Here is a 23585-nt window from a genome sequence, read left to right as displayed (position 1 = left end):
GATCCAACTTTCCAGTGATGGAAAGGAGCTGCTGTTCAGCTATTTTAATTAAATAAAGGCAGCTGTATCGCACAATTATAATGAGCCAGTTGAGATATCCAGAGTAAAAGTACAAAACTGGCCCCTGTGCACGGCACGCCATCGCCGATTCTAACATACAAGGGTCTTTTTTCAGATCAGCTGGCGATGTTAAATGTTGTTTGGCTTTCTGATGATGGCATGGATGTTTCCAGTGGACTCATTACCTGATCGATAGTATGCACATGTGAGAGGAGGAATCCCTAATTGGCTGAATCTTATTCAGTGTGTATATCTGTGACAAAGGTCACACAGACTGAAACTGAATAACAAATTATGGTAAGTGGGACAGTGTGCAGTGGTTACATTATATATCTTTTCAACATAATTTGTAAACTGATTATATGCCAGCCATCTGCAGGCTGCCCCTCCCTGAGCCTGGTTCTACTTGAGGTTTCTTCTTAGTAAAAGAGAATTTTTCTTTCCAACCACCACAAAGTGCTTGTTCATTCAATTCTATTTATATCGTGCAAAATTACAACAACAGCTGTCTCAAGGCGCTTTTGATTTTACAGTAAAGACCTTATAACAGAGGGTCATAGAGCTCCCATATAAGGGTCCCAACCTAACTTGAGAGGAACATTGGCCTTCAAGGGGAGGGGAGCTATGACAACCTGGATAAGAAAAATAAGGATTACTGTATTTTGAATCATGTAAAGCTATAGAATAATAACAATAACAATAAGTCTACATATGTGTTCCCACTAAACAATAACAACTCACCGTTTAGGTGTGTACAATGAGCAATATTAAGTTTTATTTATATTATTAATATTAAGTTGATATAGTGAAGCTGTTAGCAGACAGATTGTTTGCACGTCCAACAATTACAAAGCAACATTATTTTTAGTTTGTGTTTCTGTTTTTGGCTTCCATCGAGGATACGTCGCACTCTTAAGCTGGTAATTGCTCCACTGTTCTCATCGGCTACTCACATCTGCCTGCTGTGTGCTGGTGAGCAGGTAGTGTGCTGCAGATTTTAAGAGCTTTTAGAGAGACGGATTAGCTGTCTGTTGTGCAAAAAAACCCAAACAAAAACAAACTATATGAGAGTAATGAGAACTAAAATAAGTGGGGTCTGTAAGCTACAAGATGAGCTGAAACTCAGTGAAAAGTCAGTTTTTTCTTTTAAAACTTGAAATGCATTGTGATCAACATTTATTTTCAAACAATTACAAAACTACATGCTATCTGCAATCAGAGACTAGCCTCTGTGTCAAAAGTCTGAAGACATATTCGAAGTGCAAAGAAAGAAAACGGTATTTTTACAGCACACAGGATTCATTTTATTCCTCATCCCTACATTTACAGGAAACATGTTAATCCAACAGAGCTGAAAGCCAACCTTTTAAAAAAAAAAAAAAAATCCCAGTGGCATTTGTTTGTGATCATGTGTGTATGTGATTGTCCATTTACAGTTTATTTCAACAAATGAACACATGCGGCATTAAGCACTGCATATTTCTCTGAGGACTGAGGTAGCACCGTTTCAGTGTTCACGTTGAGGTCATTAATGATACATTCTCTGCATTTACACTAATATAAAACAGCAATATGACAAGACATACATATAAGATAACAGTGAGTCCAGAGGATATTCCTGAGTCCAGAAGAAAGTAGCCTGAGAAACTTGCCACCATGGGAAGTCAACTGAGGTAAATGTGTCACTTTCTGCATACAACACCCAGCAGAAACATCGCCTCCGAGTTACTTGAAATAAATGTTCTGTTATTTTGAGGCCTCGCCAAATGAATAAATAACAATAAAGCAAAAATGAATAAACATCTCCCCTGAAATTCACTTTGATTCTTTAGGAGTTGCGATATTTCTGTGGAAACTGATGTTCTACATTTTCCATGAAAGCAGTTACACAAAGTAAAAACTTTTGCTCAAGGTAAACTGAAAGCTTACCAAGAGGAATACAAAATGGCTTCAAGTAGCTATGACACTGAACTAAGGCTTTTTGGTCTTCACTAGCTGCTCTTTGGCAACCACATTGTTGTACTGATGGAAAAGGCAGCTACGGAACGGCTTTTACACCTACAAACGTAGCTGACGTTCAAAGAGCCGTAGCAATTATTTTGCATTAACGATACTTCTGGACAAACCTGTAGCCCTTTATGCCAGAAAGCTACCATGTTTGAAAATTCTTCTTCTAACAGGCACTAAGGTAAACTGAAACTATATTAAAATAAGCTTGAGGATAGAGGTCAAAAATGTTGACATTACACTATTAAAGTAATAGAAGGTTTCCTGTGTTGTGGCAGAGAATCCGTGGAGTTCATCCAGTTCTTGTCTGACAAGAGAAGTAAATGGTGTGGTGCACTGTGTAATCATTATGCTCCGGACAGATTAAAAAGCCAGTGATTTTAACTTGGTCCCTTTGAGGAGGTGGGAGATGAGGAGGTGGAACTTTGTGCGGAGGAAAAAGCGCTGAAACCACTTGTTCCTGCTGGAGTTACGTTCTGTGACGACACAGAAGCAGCCGACTTCTGGGCAAACAGTTTTCCTAAAGAAGACAACGGCATAAATGACTGTCAGTTACAAAGAACTCACGGTGCAAAGGGCAATTGAAAAAGAAAGTTTTTACAGGAGTCTAAAAAACAGAGTCCACCTCGTGATTCGGTAGCTTGTAGAACAAGCTCTAGCAGTAATAAGTTCAAGTGTCTCACATCGTTATTTATTGCAGGCATTCATTTATGCACAGCTCTCTTAAGGTCCCGCCACAGTGGGTGGAGGTCTGGACTTTGACTGGACCATTGCGACACCTTGATTCTTTTGTTTTTCAGCCACGCCGTTTGCCGTTTGCTGCTGTGCTTGAGGTCATTGTCCTGTTACATGACCTACTTTCAGCCAAGCTTTAGCTCACAGACAAACGGCTTCATATTTGTTGAGACTTCTAATTGTCCTGTGATGATGTAACTGAGGCCTGTAGAGTCTGAGATGTGGCATGTGGATTCCTTGCCTTTTCTTTGAGTATTAAACAGCCTGAACTGCATGAAAAGACTGTCGTTTTTGTATCAACTAGGTGTTTTATTCACAAAGAATTGGTCTCTGCCTTGTCTGTTTTTGTAATTTCTTCCGACGTGGAATATGTTGATATCATGACTATAGAAGTCAGGGTTGTTAACTAGTACACGGTTAGTTTTTAGGAATTCTGACATGATTTTAATAAAATGCCTTAACTGGTAAATGTCTACCGTTGGTATCTGAATCTGTTCGTTGATATCTAGGATCAAGACTTCCTCTTCTGCATGTGACTCATTTATTAAAGTAGATCCATTTTTAAAAGAAAAATAAAACGCTAAATTGTAGTCAAACAATAGCCGTTTGTGTTGCAGTTCAGCAAACACAATCCCTCTTTTGCTCTTGACAAAGGCCATTTACCCTCATACAACCAAAGACATGAAATGTTATTGGTCAGTGGAACTGGTACTACAAGTGCAGTACACATACTGCTTATTTCTTTCACTGTAGATATCAATTAACTTAGTTCATCACCATGTGCGCTTGTTCCTCTACATTAGTGTCACGCACCAAAGAAGACACGCTTCCTTTACAGGTTTCATAACTCACCTGAGTAAACAGTGCCGTTGACCTCCACAGACACGCTGATACTGGCCGCTCCATTAGTGGAGAGATTCAGCGACAGATCGTGTTTGCTTTCTGACAGAGGAAAAACAAAAATTCCAGTGAAGGGTCAGTTCCAGAATAAGCATGCTATGATGTTCAGCCATGACAGAGGTCAAAGGAGAAGCAAACTCACCGTTGCCAAGTTTGAGGTTCATGGGGGTAAAGTGAGAGGCCATAGCCAGGAGGTTTTGTTGGAGTGCTTGCTGCATGAGGCGCTGCTGCTCCTCAGCGAGGCGCATCATTTTCTTCTCTGGGCTGTCAGCTACAGCTCCACCTGCTCCTTGCTCCAACCTCTCTCTAAGATGCTCAAATGTGGCAGCTTGTGCCAGCTGCTGCTGTTGCTGCCCCAGTGCCAGAGCCATGGGCAGCTGGGTTACAACAGGGGTGGGAGACTCATCTGATTGGAAACAAAGAAAAAGATGAAGAAATTATTATGTTCATAAGAAGTTTGAAAAATTATATATTTATTATTCACGATTCATGATTACTGGAAAACAAAATGATTATCAGTGTGCTAAATTTGCATTGCAGGGCTTGCCTATCCTAAACACTATAAAGAGGCTTAGATTGTATCTGTTGTAAAATATGATCATTTTAGAAAAGAAAATGCGCCGTACCTATGCTTCTCTTTAAATGCGGACTAGCGGAGATATTGCGGCCATTGTGCGTGGTCGGAGCACTCTGCATATTGGGTGAAGACAGTAGTGCATGTGGAGCAGAGCCTGGGGAGGGGGAGTAGCGGTACAGACTACTGGTGTAGCTGGGACGCCGGCCTTCTCTGCGGTTGCCATCGATGGCCGCCTGTAGCTCACCCGGAGAGCTCAGGCCTTTCTTCTCGCACTCAAAAGGATACAGATACTTCATATACCTGCAGGTGGAAAGTTTCACGGGTTTTCCATCCATTTTCCACAAAAACATTTTTAATTATTTGCAAATATGAAGGATAAAGCAGATGGTTCCCTTTTCAAGTCTTTATCTACAAAATGCTAAGATCTATTAATTGTATGGTTCTTTAGGGAGCAGTTAGTGGAAGTCCACATTTTTGCCAGCAAATGAGCTAAAACATGGAGATTCTAGCAAAAGTGTGGTTGTTCCTGTGGTAGTAATGTTGGTTAGCCACCCAGTCCACATCTTAATGAATGCTGGGTGAACTGGTATTATATTCTGTGGAGATATCCACGGGATAAATCCCTCTGTTTGCTTAAATACCACCTTAACAACAAAGCTCCTGTTTTTCTGTGAAATGCTTCAACAGCTACATGATTTATTGCCATGAATGCAATTTTCAGCCTCCCCCCCACTACTTTTCTTTCTAGCTGACTGCCTGCAAAAGCCTCCTGTGAAGACCTACAAAGCCACAAGCATAAGACTCTGCAGACTGTTATCTTTTAAAATTACAGACTTTGCAAACCATAAAAATACATATCTGATCGGCTAGTCAGAAACAAAGTGAGCAAAGGTTTCATTTACGCAAATTATAGTTATGTTCTTGCAGCATTATGGTGTTCAGAGAATGATTACATTTCATCATTTTTAAAATAACAGAGTCACAAATATGTGCTAGCTCTTGAAAATATATTCAGCATTTTTGGAGTAATTTATAGTCTAACCAATACAATCATTTAGCAAGCCGATTGTTGATCAAAAAAATCTGCCAAAACACCTGAGAGAAACCTACTGGGTGCGTAAGGTGAAGGCCGCACTGGTGATTGATGTGGGGAGACTGAGGCCTTTGGTGATCTCCCTCCATATCTTCTTGTTAATAACCTCCACCAGGCCTCCTTTCTCTGTCACAAGCTTGTAAAGCTTGTACAAGTCCAGCACCTGTTTTGCCATGATGGGGATGCGATTCACAGGAGTTCCTGGATAAATAACAGAATGCATTGAAATGTCGCTAAACAAGAACGGGTCTTGTGAACAACGTGAGGCAGAAGCAGAGGACGCGAGCATCTTCTGAGCGGCACACCTGAGGGCCTTAGGTCAGAGTTAGATAATGTGGCTTAGCATGTTTAATCTGCGCGGACAGAGTTGTCAAATGAAGCTAGTTTCAGATGTGAGGCGGTGGGGGTGGGGATAATCCACAACAACAGCTTTGTTGATGCATTGATCTAAGTGCAAGGAGAGGGGCTATGTTAGAGTCAACAGCGCCAGCAGGCCAAACTGACCCTTCCGGTCCCGATTTGGAGAAAAGCCAATTAATGAAGCCAGCTAAAAAGCAGTTGTAGAAATCAGATTACTTTGTGCTTAAGATGAACACAGACACACATGCACATTTTGCATGGCAATGACCTTGCTCCACATAAGTGAAGATTAGTGAACATGTTGCACTTCTTCTTAATTGGATTTGTTTCCACAAACAACAAATCCTAATCTTGGGATTTGTGGAAACAAATCCCAATCTGTATGAAAGTCTTTAACCAAGTGGCTAAATCCAGGGATGAAGATGCAGAAGTGCTGAAAAAGAGACTCAACCCATCTAGACTCTTGTGGTAAAAAGCAGAAATAGGGAGGATTACAACCTCAGTCTGGGTTTCCACAGTTAGCTTCCCCATGTATGATGTGCTCCTGTTTTTGGTGAGTTTAATTGTAAGAGTTAATCTCTATATTAATGGTACTTACCTTAGTTAGCTGATACTAGGTGACACAACTTTGCACCCAAAACTGCCTTGTCCAAATATCGACAATGTAAAAAATGAAAGGTTTTGAACCTCACCTCGTTTCTGCATAAAGACAAAGAGTTCGTCGAGAAACTCCTTCCGTTGTGGGTCATTATCCAGTTCATAAAGCTAGAGGATCACACACACACACACACACACACACACACACAGGGCAATAAACTGTTAGTCTGTAGTTTCTTCAGTTATTTGACATGTTTACTTCTACCACATATACGAACCTTGGCAAAGTCCCGAGATGGTTCTCCTCTTATTTTAATGCCGTCAGTCTCCTCTGCCCACATGGCACTTCCTCTCTGTTCACACAATAACAGAAAGACACATTAAGAAAATCATTTCCAACTAGCTGCTGCAGGATAAAAGTCGTTATTCTGCTTAAAGAGTACCAAATTCTATAGTGACATAATAATAAAAACAGGTCATTATTCAAACACTGGTGTTGCCCTTTTTCTAAGTGAGATACTTGGAGTACTCCCAAGTACACCATCAGACTGTCCTTTGGTAAACACATGATTACTGTAAATATCTGACTGGGCCATGACAAATACAATGGAGATCAATTAAATGAGCCGTGCTGTACTGGAAGATTAATGTGACATGTTATTCTTCCACCACCTCATCAACGTAGCAAAGGTTGCAAATGTGAGTGGAGGGCAGCCTGAGTGCAGCTGAGTGGAAAGGCCTGCTGAGCTGGTTATCCCACTAATATGCACTGAGTGTAGCATTGTAGTGCAAGTAAGTAAAACCCTTTAATGTGACATTAATTATGTTTTTCCTCCCTGAAGAAATTACAAATTCATTTCTATATGCAGCTTATGAAAAGCCATCGCAGCCTTGCCTTCTGTCAGTTCTTGCGGGTGTGTGCCTTTTGGTTCGCGCTTGTGTTTTATATTAACATGTTTTATATTAAAACAAGGAGGAGTCGTTTAGACAACAAAACCTCATAACATGTTTTTGTATTTAACCGCATCAAAAACCTTCCATTCTTATGTTTTAATCAAAATAACAGGCTTGTTTTGTCTTTTTCGCATTTAGCCTTTTACTTGATATTTTGTGTTTAACTGTATCATTTTGCCTTCATAAACACATACCTATTCACTGAATGTTTGGTATGGTAATAATGTCAGCCCGGAGTCTAAAAGCCATAACATATAAGCCTTTGTTTCTCTGATTAGCCAGTTGAGAAGCGATTATCATTTGGCTTTCGCTCCAGCTGTAACCGTCCTTGTGTTTACAGTAAAAACAGAAAGGCAAACTGCAGATACCAACGCATATCAACAGCAGGCTGAAAGTGAACCCCAGTGGTTCTCTTTGACGTCAGCTCCACAGCATCACTAACGTTTATTACAACCAACTTAAAACTGGACTTTCATTTCACTACTAATAACTGTGTAAGACTAAACACTGTCACATTAGTCTTGTACACAGTTTAATAGCTTCAGTTGTTTGTATTCTATTGAAACTTTGATTTAACCACAAACCCATTACTTCTATTGAGCTTACCAGCTTTTATATGCACACGAGGCATCAGCTTTTCCAACTTTTATCCATTAACTAGTCATCGAAACATTGCAGCCAGCTCTTTCAACCAACTATCCATTACTTTTAATCATTTCCATCCTTTAAATATTATACCAACCTCCTTGACTGTAAATCTATTACATACAACAATATACATTTTAAATATTGAGCTATTCTAAGTATTAGCAGTGCTTTCACAAAGCATGCACCTCGAATTTCCACTCTGATGACCCTCATCTTGGTAGGAAATCACTGTAACAAACTCTTATAAAAACCAGCTTGTGCTCTGGTAACCATTTCCAGTTTCTTGCGGGTAAACTGGTCAAACTCGTCCCAGAGGTTACCAAGCTGTTGACACATCCAACAGATTGGCCTTAGAATTTCTAATCAAGGACTTTTACGCCTTCAGCAGAAACACTATTGAAGATCTTTTCAGCATCAAATCGAAATAAAACCCTCCCCCCTTCCTTATTGATGAGCAAGTGAGACCTACTGTGGATCTGTTAACAAAGAGCTTTCAGTTAATTGCTCACAGAGCTTTCACACATCCCAGCCTGGCAGTCCTGATAGTATTCAGTATGTAGGTCAGGAAAAAAGGGTTTCTTTTGTTTTGTTAAAGAGGCAAGTTTTATTTATGTGATTTTTTTCCAACATATTTAAATTCAATGAAATTTAAATGCATATTACTTCAAAGTAAAAGTCTGTCTTGTCAACCAGTCGTGACCAAAATCAAGGCTGACATTAAAATAGTGAAATGTTAATACTAACCGACTGCCCCCTATAATGAGCTTCATTAAAATCATTCAGTTTCTCCAACAGGGCAAAAGTGAAAACTCACCCCTCTCCAAATCTCAATGCAGCGACAGGGGGTCCCACATTTGTTTTTAGCCGAATCAAATTATTGGCCCTTTAATCCCCCCAGGAAGTCAAGATCATTTATCTGGCTCCTCGCTGTGCTGCAAGCTTGAATGAACAGGGGCTCTTTATCCCCACCCGAGCTACATTTAAAGGCTTACAGTGAGACTGCACATAAGGAGTGAACAATGGCTGTCCGGCGTGATGAGGCTTGAAACGCATGTCAAGATTTTCAAAGATATTTCGGTAATGAATTGAACTAAAGAAAAAGAAGATAAAGACGCCGTAGAGCACGGCACAATCGTAAGGTGAAAAGAGCAGCTATTTCAACCAGCCACCGATTAACTTGCAAAAGAGCCACTTCAAGCTTGTGGACTTGTTAACATGGTTGTTGGATAAGAAAGCTTAATAGGCAACCAGTCAACATGAGCTCCACTTTGAGTTTCAGCTGCAAAAACCCCCAAAACAAAACAAAAAACCCACAAAAAACACCTATTTCTTACACAAAGAAAAGAAGAATTCTAGCTCAGTGTGGTTACTCATATTTACAACCCTGCTAAGAATCAATAATACTGCCAACAAAAATGAAAACCAGACTAAAAGACTTTTCATCAAGTAAATCCCAATATAATTAAATATGACAAAGAATACTTTCTGCAGTTAATTTGACAACTTACAAAGATCCTCACAGATCTGAGTCACAGCAAAGGCCTTGCACAAATTCGTTCTAATTTTAGGGCTGTGAGATGTTTCTGACTTTTCAGCAAAAACAAAAACAGAAAGCAAACCATTTAACAGACACACACTTAAGCCTTTCCACCACAGTCTCTCACAACTCTCATTACTGCGCTTAAACTAAAACAAAATGTTCTTTATTGCTGCAGGCTTGGCTTGCTGGCCTGTGAAAAGGCCAGCAAGCCACTGCAGTGGCCGTATAATGTATTGATTATTTTCAGTGAAATTAAGCTGCCATTTAGTGTTGCCCAGCGACGCCTCAGTTATGCAAAGCCATCTGCAAGACTACAGTAACATCTGGGCCTGGATGTTTGTACTTCCACATTTGACTTAAACCAAAAATCAGACAAAGAGGAAGAAAAAAAAAAACTCTGAATAATGTGTAAAACTCTGGGTAATGGTATCAAAAGGACCATTCTTCTCCTGTGAAACGACTGCAAGTAAATTTTACGGTTAGCAGTTTGCATGGTGAGCCACAACCCAGCTGTCCCTGCACCTACAGCCCTCATTAATCAGTGCATTATATTGACGTGGCAGCCCTTTTTCATGTAGAGACGAACCAATCAGCTTGCTCCCCAAAAGAAGGGGAAAAGACAACAGCTGGACACTGAACTCATACAGTTGCAATTTAAATTCAATCCATGGCTACATTTAAAGAAAATCTGACTGATCTGCTCTCATTTCAAGTCCAAATCTCTGGCCTGGAAAGTAATTAAGATGTGCATCTGGCCAAAAAAAGCGCACCTTCCTTCCCGTACATCAGGAGGGAAACCAGGCAGCAGTGAGGAAGGTCAACAATTAAGGCAGAACATACGTATACACACAAAATAACAATTACAGATGTGCATTTTCTCTCTTACCCGTTTCACTGACTCATCAAAGCCCCAGTCAGCAAAGCCATTCGCTGACGCGAAGGCATGATGACCCGCCGGTGACGTCAGATTCTTTTCCATGTGCTCTTGTTTTTTTCCTGAAGGTGGAGATTCAGACGTTTGCTTCCCAGCCACTGATGGAGATGTAGAATAAGGCTGGAAGGGAAAATGCGATACATGCTGGAGTCGGGGCTTCTTTGCCTGTTGATGAGAATTGTTCTCCTCCTCCTCCTTCTCCTCCTCCTCTTCCTCGCCCATGTCTTCCTCCTCGTTGTTCTCCTGAGAAGTCAACATCTCCTGTTCCTCATCTTCTGAGTTTCCATCCTCCTCTGCCTCTGGATCCACTCCGCTCAGATGATTATTCAAGGCCTGCTGGAGTCCTGGATTGCTCTGTCCATCTACTCTTTCAAACAATGTAGAGTCTGGTCTTGAAAACGAGGCTCTTGCTGCGGCAGCTTGTTGAGCAAACAGGAGCTGAGCGTGAAGAAGCTGCTTCTCCTGCAGGCTCATCTCCAGCTTTGCTTCTTGTTGTTTCTGCAGATGCTCCATCACCACCTCCAGCTTCACGCCGGCTGGACAGGACTGTGAACACCCAGCTGAACTTCCAACCTCTGATAGGTTGGACTGAGGAGAAAAACACAAATCACTAATGGCAGAACTTTAATGAGAAATTTTAATATCTTAAAAAAAAAAAAAACAAGATAAAAAACTGTGTATGATGTGATTAACATGTTTTAATACCCAGCAGCACTTAGGTGGCCTACTCCAGAACAATAAACATGGTCAAAAATGCTTGCAGAGGCAAATTAAACATAATTAAATACCAGATAGTAATCATGTTTTTTTTTTCTTCTTCAAGTTAAGGTAGACTACCTTTGGTAATCGGGAAGAGTGGACATCAGAGAGCTCATTAAAGGGCGATAAAGTTGAATAAACAGTTTAATAAACAAACACAAAAAGCGTAAATTTCTATTAAAACACATTTTTACATGGGGCCAAATATCTCTCTCATTTATAAGTTCAATAGTCGCAATTTGCTTAAGGGTCCTCGGAGTAGGTTATTTCACAACGGGTTTCGTCGTTTTTATTGGACACATGGATGAAATTTAACTTCACATAAAGCTTCAAACTTGTTGCCCTTGCGGGGAATGACAGGGGGAGCTTTAAAAAGCATAAATTATCATAGTAACGTCCACTTTTGTCCCATTTTGCTTTGTTACTGTAACGAACACGAGTGGGTGAGCTACGAAAGAGTCGTCGATAGGCTTACTCACCATTTGCGCCTTTGAATAATTCATCATCGCCAACAGGTCTCGTGAAGTTCTTGCTTTTTTCCTTCGCCAGAAGTTAATCGCATCTCATGACCACTTTCTCCTTTTTTTAAAGTAGAGAAACACAAAACAAAAACCCCTCCTGTCGATCAAATGTGGTTTAAAGCCCCTCGCTGTGTGAAGGCTGGAGTAATGGGAGCTGGAGGAGGGGTAAATACTGCTGTGCTTCACCTCCCTGCGGTCACTCGCAGAGCACACAAACTAAAATATCTTCGATTGTCTGCGAGTGAGTGGCGCACACCCCCAACTTGGATGAATGGAAAACCCGCCCCGTGCGCAAAGATCGTAAAGTGCTTTATCGCTTCCAGCTATGTGTATCTTCCCACCCACTTCTCAAGGAAATCCCACCCCAAAGCAGAATCCATTGCTGATTCTTACAAAGGTGATGTGACCTTTACCGTTGAAATAAATCAATAAGATAAAACAACGCGTCAAACTAGTGAAGCCGTCTTTCCTTTATTAATAGTTTTTGCATTAGGGCCGAATTAAATCATTTTGGGAGAACCTCATGACAAAGCGTGAAACGCAAAGTGTGTGTTTTTATTCTGATCAGATATCTCCAGTGAATTCTTCCTGTACTCAGTGCACCACTATCATGTAAACACTCACTTCTGTTTCCAGGGCCAATAACAGGGTTGTTTCAGTAGGCTGGCACATGAACAGATCAAGAACCAGCCTGTGGGTCCAATTCTATCAGAAGTAAATGCAAAACCAACCACTTGGAAACTGGTTGAAAAATATAATTGTGTACAGAGCTCCTGCCTCCACAACCCGTGAGCCCATAAGCCCATCTGTAATTGGTCGAGAAAGCAGCAGATAGATTACTAACAAGCACATCACCCCTATTCTTCCTTCTCTTTATTGGCTTCCAGTCAAATTAACAAATCATCTTAAAATGGTATTAATTACATATAAACTTATATGGACAGCCTGCTGCATATATATTAGAGCTACTGAGACCTTATATCTGCCACCGACCTCTCTGATTTTCTGATCAGGGTCTCTTGAGGTTGTAGCTCGTAAATGTTGGAACAGCCTTTCTCCTGTTGGATGTCCTTGTTGGACTTTCTAGCAAAGTGAAAGTTCGTATTTAATATTCAACTACATTTTATTTATATGACACAAATCACAGTAACAGTAAACACAAGTTGTCTCTACAACAGTACAGAGAAAACACCAACAATCAGACAGCCCACTATGAGCAAGCACTTGGCAAAAGTGGGAAGGAAAATCTCCCTCTTAACAGGAAGAAACCTCAGCAGAATTAGGTTTAAGGAGGGTCAGCCATCTGCCACAACAGGCTGTGGGTGAGGGGAGGGAGCCAGAGATTAAGAATACTAATGATTAAATACAGAGTGGTGTATAAACACAGAGAGTGAAAAGAGATGAGCGCATGTATATATGTAGATCAGCTTGTTAGTGTCGGTAATCGTGGTTGTAGGTATTGCCCGTAGTGCTGCATTAACATCATCTAGCAGACCTTCTGAGGGTACTTCACGTAATCTTGGTAACCGGCTACGGGGGATCCAGGTTTCAAGCTTGGCCATGATCCTATTTTTCAGGTCAGTTCCTCTCGCACTCAACGATCCTTCTCCTATCGCACTTGGGGCTATGTACCCAATCTCGGTGGGGGTGATGATATCGCCCCCCTGACCTGGCGTCCTGACTCCTCCTTGCCGTAGCATTTGTGTTGTACCTCGTCAATCTCTAGCTGTGAGAGCAGTCCCTTCTTTCGAATGTTGGAACACTGAGCTACTAGTTGTTTTGCCGTCATTGTGGATGTTGGGTATCGAAGAATCCATAGGTCCCTCATCCTATTCATGTAGCCCCTTGCGTAGTAGCATTCCAACAACGCCCTGTTTTCGTCTCTTGCCCACCGATGCCTTCTTGTTCCAGTAGCCCACTTTTCGTCAGGGTGCCCTGGTTCCTCAACACCTGACGCGGACCTTGTTGATCCGGGCGACGTCCGAGCCGGCATGCCTTCATATTTATCTGTCTCGCTCATGTCTGCGGTAGGCTTGCTTAGCATAGGGGGTCTAGCCTTAGGACCCTTACTGGATACAGACGCCCCAGGCAGGAATCGAACTTGCGATCCTCTGTTCCAAAGGCGTGTAGTCTAACCACTACGCTATCCAACTGGAATGCCTAGAATTGTACAAGATCAATGGGACCCTAAGAGCCTTCATCAGGAACTCAATGGGGATGTGGCGTACAACACTAGAGGCCAACTCCAAGCCCATAGCACAAGTCACCATCAAGTGCGGGATCTACCAAGGAGATGCTCTGTCCCCACTGCTGTTCTGCATAGGCCTGAACCCCCTCAGTGAGATCATTAACAAGACTGGCTACGGATACCGACTACGGAACGGAGCAGTTGTCAGCCACCTCCTGTACATGGATGACATCAAGCTGTATGCCAAGAGTGAACGAGACATCGATTCACTGATCCACACTACCAGGCTATACAGCAATGACATTGGAATGTCGTTCGGACTGGAGAAGTGTAGTCGGATGGTAACAAAGAGACGGAAGGTAGTCAGAACTGAGGGGATTGAACTACCAGAAGGCAACATTGCAGACATAGAGGACAGTTACAAGTACTTGGGGATCCCGCAGGCAAATGGGAACCATGAAGAGGCCGCTAGAAAAGCTGCAACCACCAAGTACCTGCAGAGGGTCAGGCAAGTCCTGAGGAGTCAGCTGAATGGTAAGAACAAGATCCGGGCCATCAACACGTACGCCCTGCCCGTGATCAGGTACCCTGCTGGGGTAATAGGCTGGCCAAAGGAGGAGATAGAAGCCACTGACATAAAGACAAACGGTATGTACCACCGGCAGATAGAGGAGGTGGCTGATATCCAGAAATCCTACCAGTGGCTGGACAAAGCTGGACTGAAAGACAGCACAGAGGCACTAATCATGGCAGCACAAGAACAAGCTCTGAGCACAAGATCCATAGAGGCTGGGGTCTATCACACCAGGCAAGACCCCAGGTGCAGGCTGTGTAAAGATGCCCCAGAGACAATCCAGCACATAACAGCAGGGTGCAAGATGCTAGCAGGCAAGGCATACATGGAACGCCATAACCAAGTGGCCGGCATAGTGTACAGGAACATCTGTGCCGAGTATAACCTGGAAGTCCCGAGGTCAAAATGGGAGATGCCCCCAAGGGTGGTGGAGAATGACCGAGCTAAGATCCTGTGGGACTTCCAGATACAGACGAACAAAATGGTGGTGGCTAACCAACCGGACATAGTGGTGGTAGACAAACAGAAGAAGACGGCCGTAGTGATCGATGTAGCGGTTCCGAATGACAGCAATATCAGGAAGAAGGAACACGAGAAGCTGGAGAAATACCAAGGGCTCAGAGAAGAGCTCGAGAGGATGTGGAGGGTGAAGGTAACGGTGGTCCCCGTGGTAATCGGAGCACTAGGTGCGGTGACTCCCAAGCTAGGCGAGTGGCTCCAGCAGATCCCGGGAACAACATCGGAGATCTCTGTCCAGAAGAGCGCAGTCCTGGGAACAGCTAAGATACTGCGCAGGACCCTCAAGCTCCCAGGCCTCTGGTAGAGGACCCGAGCTTGAAGGATAAACCGCCCGCAGGGGCGTGCTGGGTGTTTTTTTTTTTTATATATGTATGTATATGTATGTATGCATGTATATATATATATATATATATATATATATATATATATATATATATATATAGTAACGACTGTGGGTTTGGGGAGCTGACTGGCTAAACTGCTCACTAGCTAAATGGCTAGCGGGGCGCTAGCAGCTATCGCTAAACTTCGCAATGAATGGAGAGCGCTCGTGCCTCGTACACCGCATGACCCCGAGCGTCTCAGCAGCAGACTGGTAATCCCCGAATAATCCAGCAGGAGGCAGTAGTGGTTCACCACAGGCATTTATTCACCATCTTTTTCAACAACAACGTAACACTGCTGACACCGAACCCGTATCACGCTCCCACCACATAGAGTCGCGGTGTCAGCCAACCATGCCAATTCACCCCCCTCCACAGAACACACATCAACTTCACTGTGGCTTACATTAACATAACACTAACACAACATGCAAATCAAACACATATGAACTAGCAGAACGATAGAAAACACAGAGACAACACAATACCCAGAATGCACCTGGCTAACAACCCCAGCCAGGTCATTACACAGCCCCCTCCCAAAAAGGTTTAGTGTCCCCACAACCTTAACTGTCCACACTGTAGTCCAGCAAATGTCCGGGCCGGCGTCGAGTACGCTTCGGCCTCGACTGGGAATCCATGGCGCCCCCATCCGGGCCGGGCGTAGGGGGCGAGGAGTCTCCAGGCTGCACACCAGCCTGCGGGTTGGGGGCAAGCGGATGGTATGGCGCCAGCCGGTCCTTGTGTAGCACCACCCGCCTTCCCCGCCCCGGCATCCGGACTCTGAAGACCACCTCCGACAGCTGTTCCAGGATTTCGCCCGGGCCTTGCCAGTGGCTCATGAGCTTGGGGGTCAGCCCCCGCTTCCTCTGGGGGCAGAACACCCAGACCCGATCTCCGGCCCCCAGCATAGGACCGTGCGCACGGGTATCATACGCCCGTTTCTGGCGGGCCCCGGCTCCCTCCAATGTCCGTCTTGCCAGTTGATGCACCGTGTGCAACCGCTCCCTGAGCCGCCGGAAGTAGTCCATCTCTGGTCCACCAGCAATCTCCGGCTCAGGGGGCGCTCCGAACACCAAGTCCACCGGGGTCCGGAGCTCCCTTCCGAACATCAACGCTGCAGGAGTACACTGACTTGACTCCTGCACTGCTGTTCGATATGCCCACAAAACAAGGGGCAGGTGTTGGTCCCAGTCCCTCTGATGTTGGCTGGTCAGGATGGCCAGCTGGGTGGCCAGCGTGCGGTTGAACCGCTCAACCAGACCATCGCTCTGAGGATGGAGGGGGATGGTCCTCGTTTTTCTCACCCCCAGCCTCCGACACACTTCTCCCAGCACCTGGCTCTCAAAGTTCCTCCCTTGGTCGCTATGGAGCTCCTCCGGTACACCAAACCGCGTGAACATCTCATCCACCAGAGTCCGCGCCGTCGTCACCGCACTCTGATCCATCGCGACCAGGACATACCGGTTGCCGGCATCAGTAACAGGGAATGGACCCAGGATATCCACTCCGATCCGCTCCATTGGCGCCCCAACTAGGTATTGCTGCAATGGGGCATGGGAGCGCTGGCTGGGACCTTTCTGCGCCGTGCAGTCGTCACAGCAGTGGACGTGGATCTCCACGTCCTGACGACACCCCGGCCAGTAGAACCGCCGTCTCAGCCGTCGCAACGTCTTGCCATTCCCAAAATGGCCAGTACCTGCAGCCCCATGGACCCAGCGGAGGACCTCAGGCCGCAAGGCCCGGGGAACCAGGAGCTGGAGTATGTCGCCTCCCCCGTCTGGCGCTCGCCACCGCCGGTAGATTACACCGCCATGGAGCTCCAGGCTGTTCCACTGGGAGTACAGCGACTTTGTCTCGGGCCCTTGGGAAGACACGGCGGACCAGTCTGGCCGTGTCCCTGCCTCCATCCAGTCCCTCACCATCTCCAGCGCTGGATCGCTCACCTGGTGCTGCTGTAGCTCCGCCGCGGTGAAAGGTTCCTGCCCTTCATCCACACCCTCAGGTTCTGCTGCTGCCGATGTCGGACCCCGGTCCAGCTCCTCCATGCGCCTGCAGTACCGGCACTCATCCGCAGAACAGGGGCGCCTGGACAGGGCGTCAGCGTTGGCGTGTTGCCGCCCTGGTCGGTGCTGGGCCTCAAAGTCGTACTCTTGTAGTATTTCCAGCCACCGGGCCACCTGACCCTCTGGCTGGCGAAAGTTCAGCATCCAGGTTAGGCTGGCGTGGTCTGTCCTGAGCAGGAACTTAGTGCCCAGGAGGTAAGGTCGGAAGTGACGAACCGCCAGGACCACAGCCAACAGCTCACGCCGGGTAACACAGTAATTCCTCTCGGCCCGGCTGAGGCTGCAGCTGTAGTATGCCACCACTCGCTCCTCAGCCTCTCCCCTCTGGGAGAGCACCGCTCCGACCCCCACGTTGCTGGCGTCGGTGTCCAAAAGGAAAGGCTGGCTGGGGTCAGGATACGCCAAGACCAGGGCACTCACAAGGGCAGTTTTCAGCTGCTCGAAAGCCGTTGCACAGCCCTCCGTCCAACCAAACCGCTGACCCTTGTTTGTCAACTGATGCAAGGGGCTAGCGACGGTGGCAAAGTCTTTTACAAACCTCCTGTAATAGGAGGCCAGCCCCAGGAAGCTTCGTAGCTCGGCGACGTTCGATGGGGTAGGCCAGTCCCCCACAGCAACCACCTTCTCGGGGTCAGTAGCCACCCCCTGTTCGCTCACCACATGTCCCAGGAACTTCACCTGGCGAGCAAGAAGGTTGCACTTGGCCGGGTTCAGCTTTAGTCCGGCCCCGCGGATGGCAGTCAGAACCTCTCGTAGGTTGGCCACGGCCTGTTCAAAGTCCTTAGCATGAGTCAGCAAGTCATCCAAATAGACCACGCAGCGGGCACGGGGAATGTCTTTGAGGACCCTTTCCATTAACCTTTCGAACGTGGCTGGTGCATTGCATAGTCCAAAAGGCATCACCTTAAACTGCCACAGTCCTTGCCCTATGGTGAATGCAGTCTTGGGCCGCGCCTCGGCAGTGAGCTCCACCTGCCAGTACTGTTCAACTTGTAGCCAAGCATCTCACTGATCACTGTTGCCGTATTGTAGATCAGCTTGTTAGTGTCGGTAATCGTGGTTGTAGGTATTGCTGCATTAACATCATCTAGCAGACCTTCTGAGGGAACTTCACGTAAGTCCCTTCTTTCGAATGTTGGAACACTGAGCTACTAGTTGTTTCGCCGTCATTGTGGATGTTGGGTATTGAAGAATCCATAGGTCCCTCATCCTATTCATGTAGCCCCTTCCGCCGGGGTTACTTGCATAGTAGCATTCCAACAACGCCCTGTTTTCGTCTCTTGCCCACCGATGCCTTCTTGTTCCAGTAGCCCACTTTTCGTCAGGGTGCCCTGGTTCCTCAACACCTGACGCAGACCTTGTTGATCCGGGAGACGTCCGAGCCGGCATGCCGTCATATTTATCTGTCTCGCTCATGTCTGCGGTAGGCTTGCTTAGCATAGGGGGTCTAGCCTTAGGACCCTTACTGGATACAGACGCCCCAGGCAGGAATCGAACTTGCGATCCTCTGTTCCAAAGGCGTGTAGTCTAACCACTACGCTATCCAGCTGCTGTACATACATATATATATACATATATATATACATACATATATATATATACACACATATACATATATATATACACATATACATATATACACATATACATATACATATATATATATATATATATTTTTATTTTTATTTTTTTAAACCCAGCAAGAGAAATCGAAATTAAAATGCTCTGCAGGATGTTTTGTGGTATTTAGATCACGGACAATAATAACTAGCCCATTGTGGCACAGAGTAGATAACCCCCATTTCCTGCACCTCTAAAAATATTCTAGTAGGCTACCAATAAGATAATACTATCAAGTGTCTTAGCTTTTCAGAAATAAGTTCATACAGATAAAAATAATAAGCAGCTGAAGATCTATTAAAGGGGTTTTAATTTTATACTAGATACTTTTAAAGTTTTAGTTTTACCGGTGTAGAAAGCACAGAAATGATCCTGTACTCGTTTTAAAAATGTCCAATTCCATTACACAAAAGTATCACTTCAAACCAAGCTTCCTTAAAATATACCTAAAAAAAAACAACAGTCTAGAAGCCTAAAGAACAAGTCATTTGTTAATGTGACTCTACTGCACTAAATTTTTGAGGCATATTTGGAAATAAAAAGCTACATTTTTGCACTGAAATAGTTTTGCCAACTTTGACTTTTAGTTCCTACATCTAAAGACACATTTCCAAATGATGAGTCAGATTTTTAAAATCCATGGAGGAACGGCTTAATACTCAGTCATGTTTTTTTGTTTTTTTTGGGGGGGGGGCAGACTACACAAACTGAGCAATTTTAAAATGACAATTATACTCGCAATACAAAATGTAACTTAGAAAAATGTCAATTCTTAAAAAGATATTTCCATCAATCCATCCATTCGCTTCCGCTTATCAGGGTCGCTGGAGCCTATCCCAGCTGTCATAGGGCGAGAGGCGGGGTACACCCTGGACAGGTCGCCAGTCTGTCGCAGGGCCAACACACAGGGACAAACAACCATAAAAAGATATTTATCAGGAAAAATACATTTTACTTCAGACATCTGCTCATAATAATATCACACAATTTTCCCTTTGAACAAGTTTATTTTACCCGCACATAATTTTTCCCTGAAATAAAAAAAAAAAGAAAACAGATGTAGATTGAGTACAGTAGAATGATTTTACATTCATATGGAAATGCTGCTCCCTGGTGGTAAAATGTGAATCTTACAAGACACACACTCGGACAACATGTACCATTTGGTGACACTTTGTTCTCTATTAAAGCAACGTGTAATGAAATATTGCTCCAACAATTACTCAGACTATTGAAAAATATTCCATATCCTTGTGACACTCAAAGATACAGTTTCCTTTATTATGTTCAACAATATTTTACAAGCAACAGAACTTAATAAAGGCCAAATTAAATATCGCACGCGTTTTATGAGGCAAACATTGAAGTAAGAGGGTTTTGAGTCCAGGGTATGTTTTTTGATCTGAAACAAACAAACATATATAGACATCTGTTAAACAGCCATCTTATAACACACATGGAAGAGAATAAACATGACTGAATAGATGATTTTACTACCTGCTCTGCTAAATTTTGTCAATGCCGAGCTCTTCAGGTGTAGAGATGCCAAGCTCATTTAAAGTAGGCCGCAGCTCCTGGATCACGTATGGGTAGATATCTTTATGGGGTCCGGCTTTGTCCTGAGGAAATAAACAATAAAACCCATTAATCACCATTATCTGACTACAAAGGCTCTGGCTGGCAATTTTCTCTCATGTGCCTTTTCTCTCACCTTCACAGCTTCCAAAATTCGGATAGCGCTGGCCAAGTCGTTTAACCTCCGACAGGCTCTCAGTGCAGCCTCGAGAATCTTTGGCTCAGGTACCAAATCGTACCCAATCAATGTGTTCATCCCTGAAACAAGCAGTCACAACACATTTAAACCAGAGATCAGAGAAAAAGACTTCTAAGGGATCTGAGCGCAAACAACAAATAAATAAAACGACTAACCATTCTCATCAAATTATTTTCGGTGTAGCTTGAAGCAGTATTTTAAATCCCTCTTTACCAAAGTGCTCTATAAATGAAGCGAACACTTAATGGGCACATGCCCCTGTTTCAATTATCAGAGGAGTCTATTTTGAGCTGGTGCCATACACCACCCTGCTGCCAAAATTACTTACTAATGGATCAAATTTGTATTAATCCAAGACTCAAAAATAAAAAGGTTTTATTTGCTTTTGTCACGTTTGACAGATTTAATGGACATAGGTAGGCTGTTATATTCGATAAATCAGCTGTGACATAAACCTGCATACTGTAGACCAGCGGTCCCCAACCCCCGGGCCTCGGACCGGTCCGTGAGTCGTTTGGTACCGGGCCGTGAGAGTTGAGGCTCAGGTGTGAAATGTATGGTTTTCAGGGTTTTTATCGGTTTTCAGCGTTATTTTGTTATCGTTTTTATCGTTAATTCGGTTTTCCTGGGTGTTTTCACGTGTGTTGTGAATAAATCTTTTTTTCGGTACTGGTACTAGTTTTATTTTGTTGTATTTATCCGCGACACCTTAAAGGCCGGTCTGTGAAAATATTGTCAGGCATAAACCGGTCCGTGGCGCAAAAAAGGTTGGGGACCGCTGATTTAGACAAACCACTGTTGTCTAGTGCTTATTTATAAACTACACACAGCCTCTGTCAGTGTTTAGCAGCTGTTAACAATATAGATGAGTTTTATCAGTCTATATAACTAAAACAATATCAGGGGTGAATGTCTCATCAGGAAAACTGATTTTCTTATAATAAGCTCAGTTTTTACATTGTTATGATATGGGTTTTACAATAGGAAATGAATCGAAACAAATGTAAACAGATTCTGACCAACAGATTCAACCATTTTTGTTAACTATGCAAAGCAAACATGCAATTTTAATCATTATATTGCAAACTATGACTGTTTACTTAAATCTTAATCTCACTAAGCCTCTTAATGCAAAATTGTACAAGGCCATTTTTTTAATAACTTCTGTTGACTCAAGACAAACATACCTCAGCAATGAATAACAATTCCAATGATTACATTGATTCAACATTACTATATTCCAGAAACGTACCTTTTCTCAGTTCCCATGCGTCAATATCTGGCTTGTTAAAATAAGTGACCCAGCGGGCATCGAACTCCTCGTCTGTCTCCTGCTTCCCATGTGAATAACACCTTGAGGCCAGAAGAGCTGCATGATAAGACAGATTTTTTTTTCAGTGATTTGTGTCTAATAAAAGAAACCTACAGTGAATGTTAAATAAATGCGGAAGGACCAGGCTACATCATATTTTAAAAATTTCATACATGACGGGCGAAATATTAGGGACACTTACACTACCACCCCAACTCTAACTTCAATAATAATAATGATAATAATAAAAACAACTTTTTCTTCAAACCAACTAAAACTGAAAATGCAGTCATTCCGGCATCAGTGTTGTTGCACTCGCCAGTATTAAATTTCATAGGTGTATCTAATAAAGAGGCCGGGAATTGTATCTGCGATGTAAAAAGGACAAATTCTTCCTTGTAATGTGATGCAGTTGCCACCGTCTTGATATGACCTACCTTGTGTATCAGTCTGCACGTAGCAGACTGACACACTAGGACGTGACATACCGGAAATTTCTGTCACATGGTCCTCAGGTTATATTTAATAGCAATTTAAATGAAACAATATGACTTAGGCATGTGCTCAGGTATCATGTTAATACTAATTAACCTGCAACCCAAAGAACATTTCTCATTTAGACTTTTTGACCCCTAAAGAAACACCAAGACAATGCAAAACTATGCAAAAAAGTATTCTGTTTGTTTTCATAAAAATCTATGCCAAACTCCGTTTTGATGTTGAATTCTAGTTGTCTGAACTCTCCTGCAGTCACCTAGCCTACTTAGTAACTAGCGTCAGCAGTCACAATCACAGGGCCCGAGACGAAGCATTCTTGCCGGGTCATGACAAGGACATAAACTCCGCCAAGAAGAACGACAGGACATTTTTCAAAGCACCACACCCACAGTTTACGTGGGAAAAAGCTGGACTGAATAAAAATGTGGATATCATGGCTGAATCATTATAATGCAGTTTCGTAATGTTTATTTAATAGCGATTTTTCTTGAATAAAAGCTAGCTAGCTTAGCCGTAAAGGAACCGCAAATGTGCCGACAGTCACACTTGATTTCCGTTACATTGTCTCCCTAACAGTTTCTAAGCAACTATATCAATTACAGATTAATATATTTACAATGGGTGACTGAATTAGGAATTACCTCGGCTCCCTGGTTGCGTCCGAGTTAAACTTCGGACACCGGAGACTGACAGTCGGACGGCGGCTCTGAACATGATGCGAGACTGCGAGCTACACGGACCGGTGCGGTCTGTCCGAAGGAAGCTAGTGCTAACTGTGTTAGCCTGGCACGTACGCAATCTCCTGTTGCGCACGCGCAAACTGCAGCTCATATTTACCCTTGACTTCCCTAGAAAGAAATTGCAGGACTGACAACTGGGAAAACATGTTAATATTTGCAATGTCATTCTCACAGAGAAGTATTTTTTTATGGGATATCTTTTCTTTCTTTCTTTTTAATGCGAACG

The 23585-nt window shown here is 43.6% G+C and overlaps 2 protein-coding genes across 2 annotated transcripts; both read right to left on the bottom strand.

Annotated features, from left to right (window-relative positions):
• Positions 1–1432: 1432 nt before the first annotated feature.
• LOC146704783 (AT-rich interactive domain-containing protein 3B-like) lies at positions 1433–11957 on the bottom strand. Its single transcript, XM_085462157.1, has 9 exons — positions 11644–11957; positions 10358–10993; positions 6608–6682; positions 6425–6497; positions 5390–5573; positions 4329–4579; positions 3845–4108; positions 3655–3744; positions 1433–2587 (listed from the first exon to the last, which is right to left on the bottom strand). The coding sequence occupies exons 1-9, from the start codon at positions 11668–11670 to the stop codon at positions 2448–2450; spliced, it is 1740 nt and encodes a 579-aa protein (XP_085318283.1). The 5' UTR covers positions 11671–11957; the 3' UTR covers positions 1433–2447.
• An 8072-nt stretch (positions 11958–20029) lies between these two features.
• cox5aa (cytochrome c oxidase subunit 5Aa) lies at positions 20030–23414 on the bottom strand. The gene is made up of 5 exons (XM_085462156.1): positions 23261–23414; positions 22062–22178; positions 20747–20868; positions 20533–20654; positions 20030–20437 (listed from the first exon to the last, which is right to left on the bottom strand). The coding sequence occupies exons 1-4, from the start codon at positions 23331–23333 to the stop codon at positions 20541–20543; spliced, it is 426 nt and encodes a 141-aa protein (XP_085318282.1). The 5' UTR covers positions 23334–23414; the 3' UTR covers positions 20030–20437; positions 20533–20540.
• Positions 23415–23585: the final 171 nt, after the last annotated feature.

The sequence above is a fragment of the Copadichromis virginalis genome, linkage group LG7 (assembly GCF_057382275.1).
Source record: "Copadichromis virginalis isolate Kocher_CV1m ecotype Utaka linkage group LG7, C_Virginalis_male_GT1.1, whole genome shotgun sequence".
Classification (NCBI taxonomy): Eukaryota; Metazoa; Chordata; class Actinopteri; order Cichliformes; family Cichlidae; genus Copadichromis; species Copadichromis virginalis.
This window is presented reverse-complemented; position numbering and strand designations above follow the sequence as displayed.

What these genes read in the sequence shown, in the direction of transcription:
- cox5aa (XM_085462156.1), bottom strand. Translation starts at nt 23,333, where the DNA reads ATGTTCAGAGCCGCCGTCCGACTGTCAGTCTCCGGTGTCCGAAGTTTA. An exon ending in CGCATGGGAACTGAGAAAAG is followed by an intron (nt 20,869 to 22,061) that starts GTACGTTTCTGG and finishes TGCTTGTTTCAG; the next exon opens with GGATGAACACATTGATTGGG. An exon ending in GAATTTTGGAAGCTGTGAAG is followed by an intron (nt 20,655 to 20,746) that starts GTGAGAGAAAAG and finishes TTATTTCCTCAG; the next exon opens with GACAAAGCCGGACCCCATAA.
- LOC146704783 (XM_085462157.1), bottom strand. Translation starts at nt 11,670, where the DNA reads ATGATGAATTATTCAAAGGCGCAAATG. An exon ending in ATTATTCAAAGGCGCAAATG is followed by an intron (nt 10,994 to 11,643) that starts GTGAGTAAGCCT and finishes TTTTCTCCTCAG; the next exon opens with TCCAACCTATCAGAGGTTGG. An exon ending in TGTCTTTATGCAGAAACGAG is followed by an intron (nt 5,574 to 6,424) that starts GTGAGGTTCAAA and finishes TTATTTATCCAG; the next exon opens with GAACTCCTGTGAATCGCATC.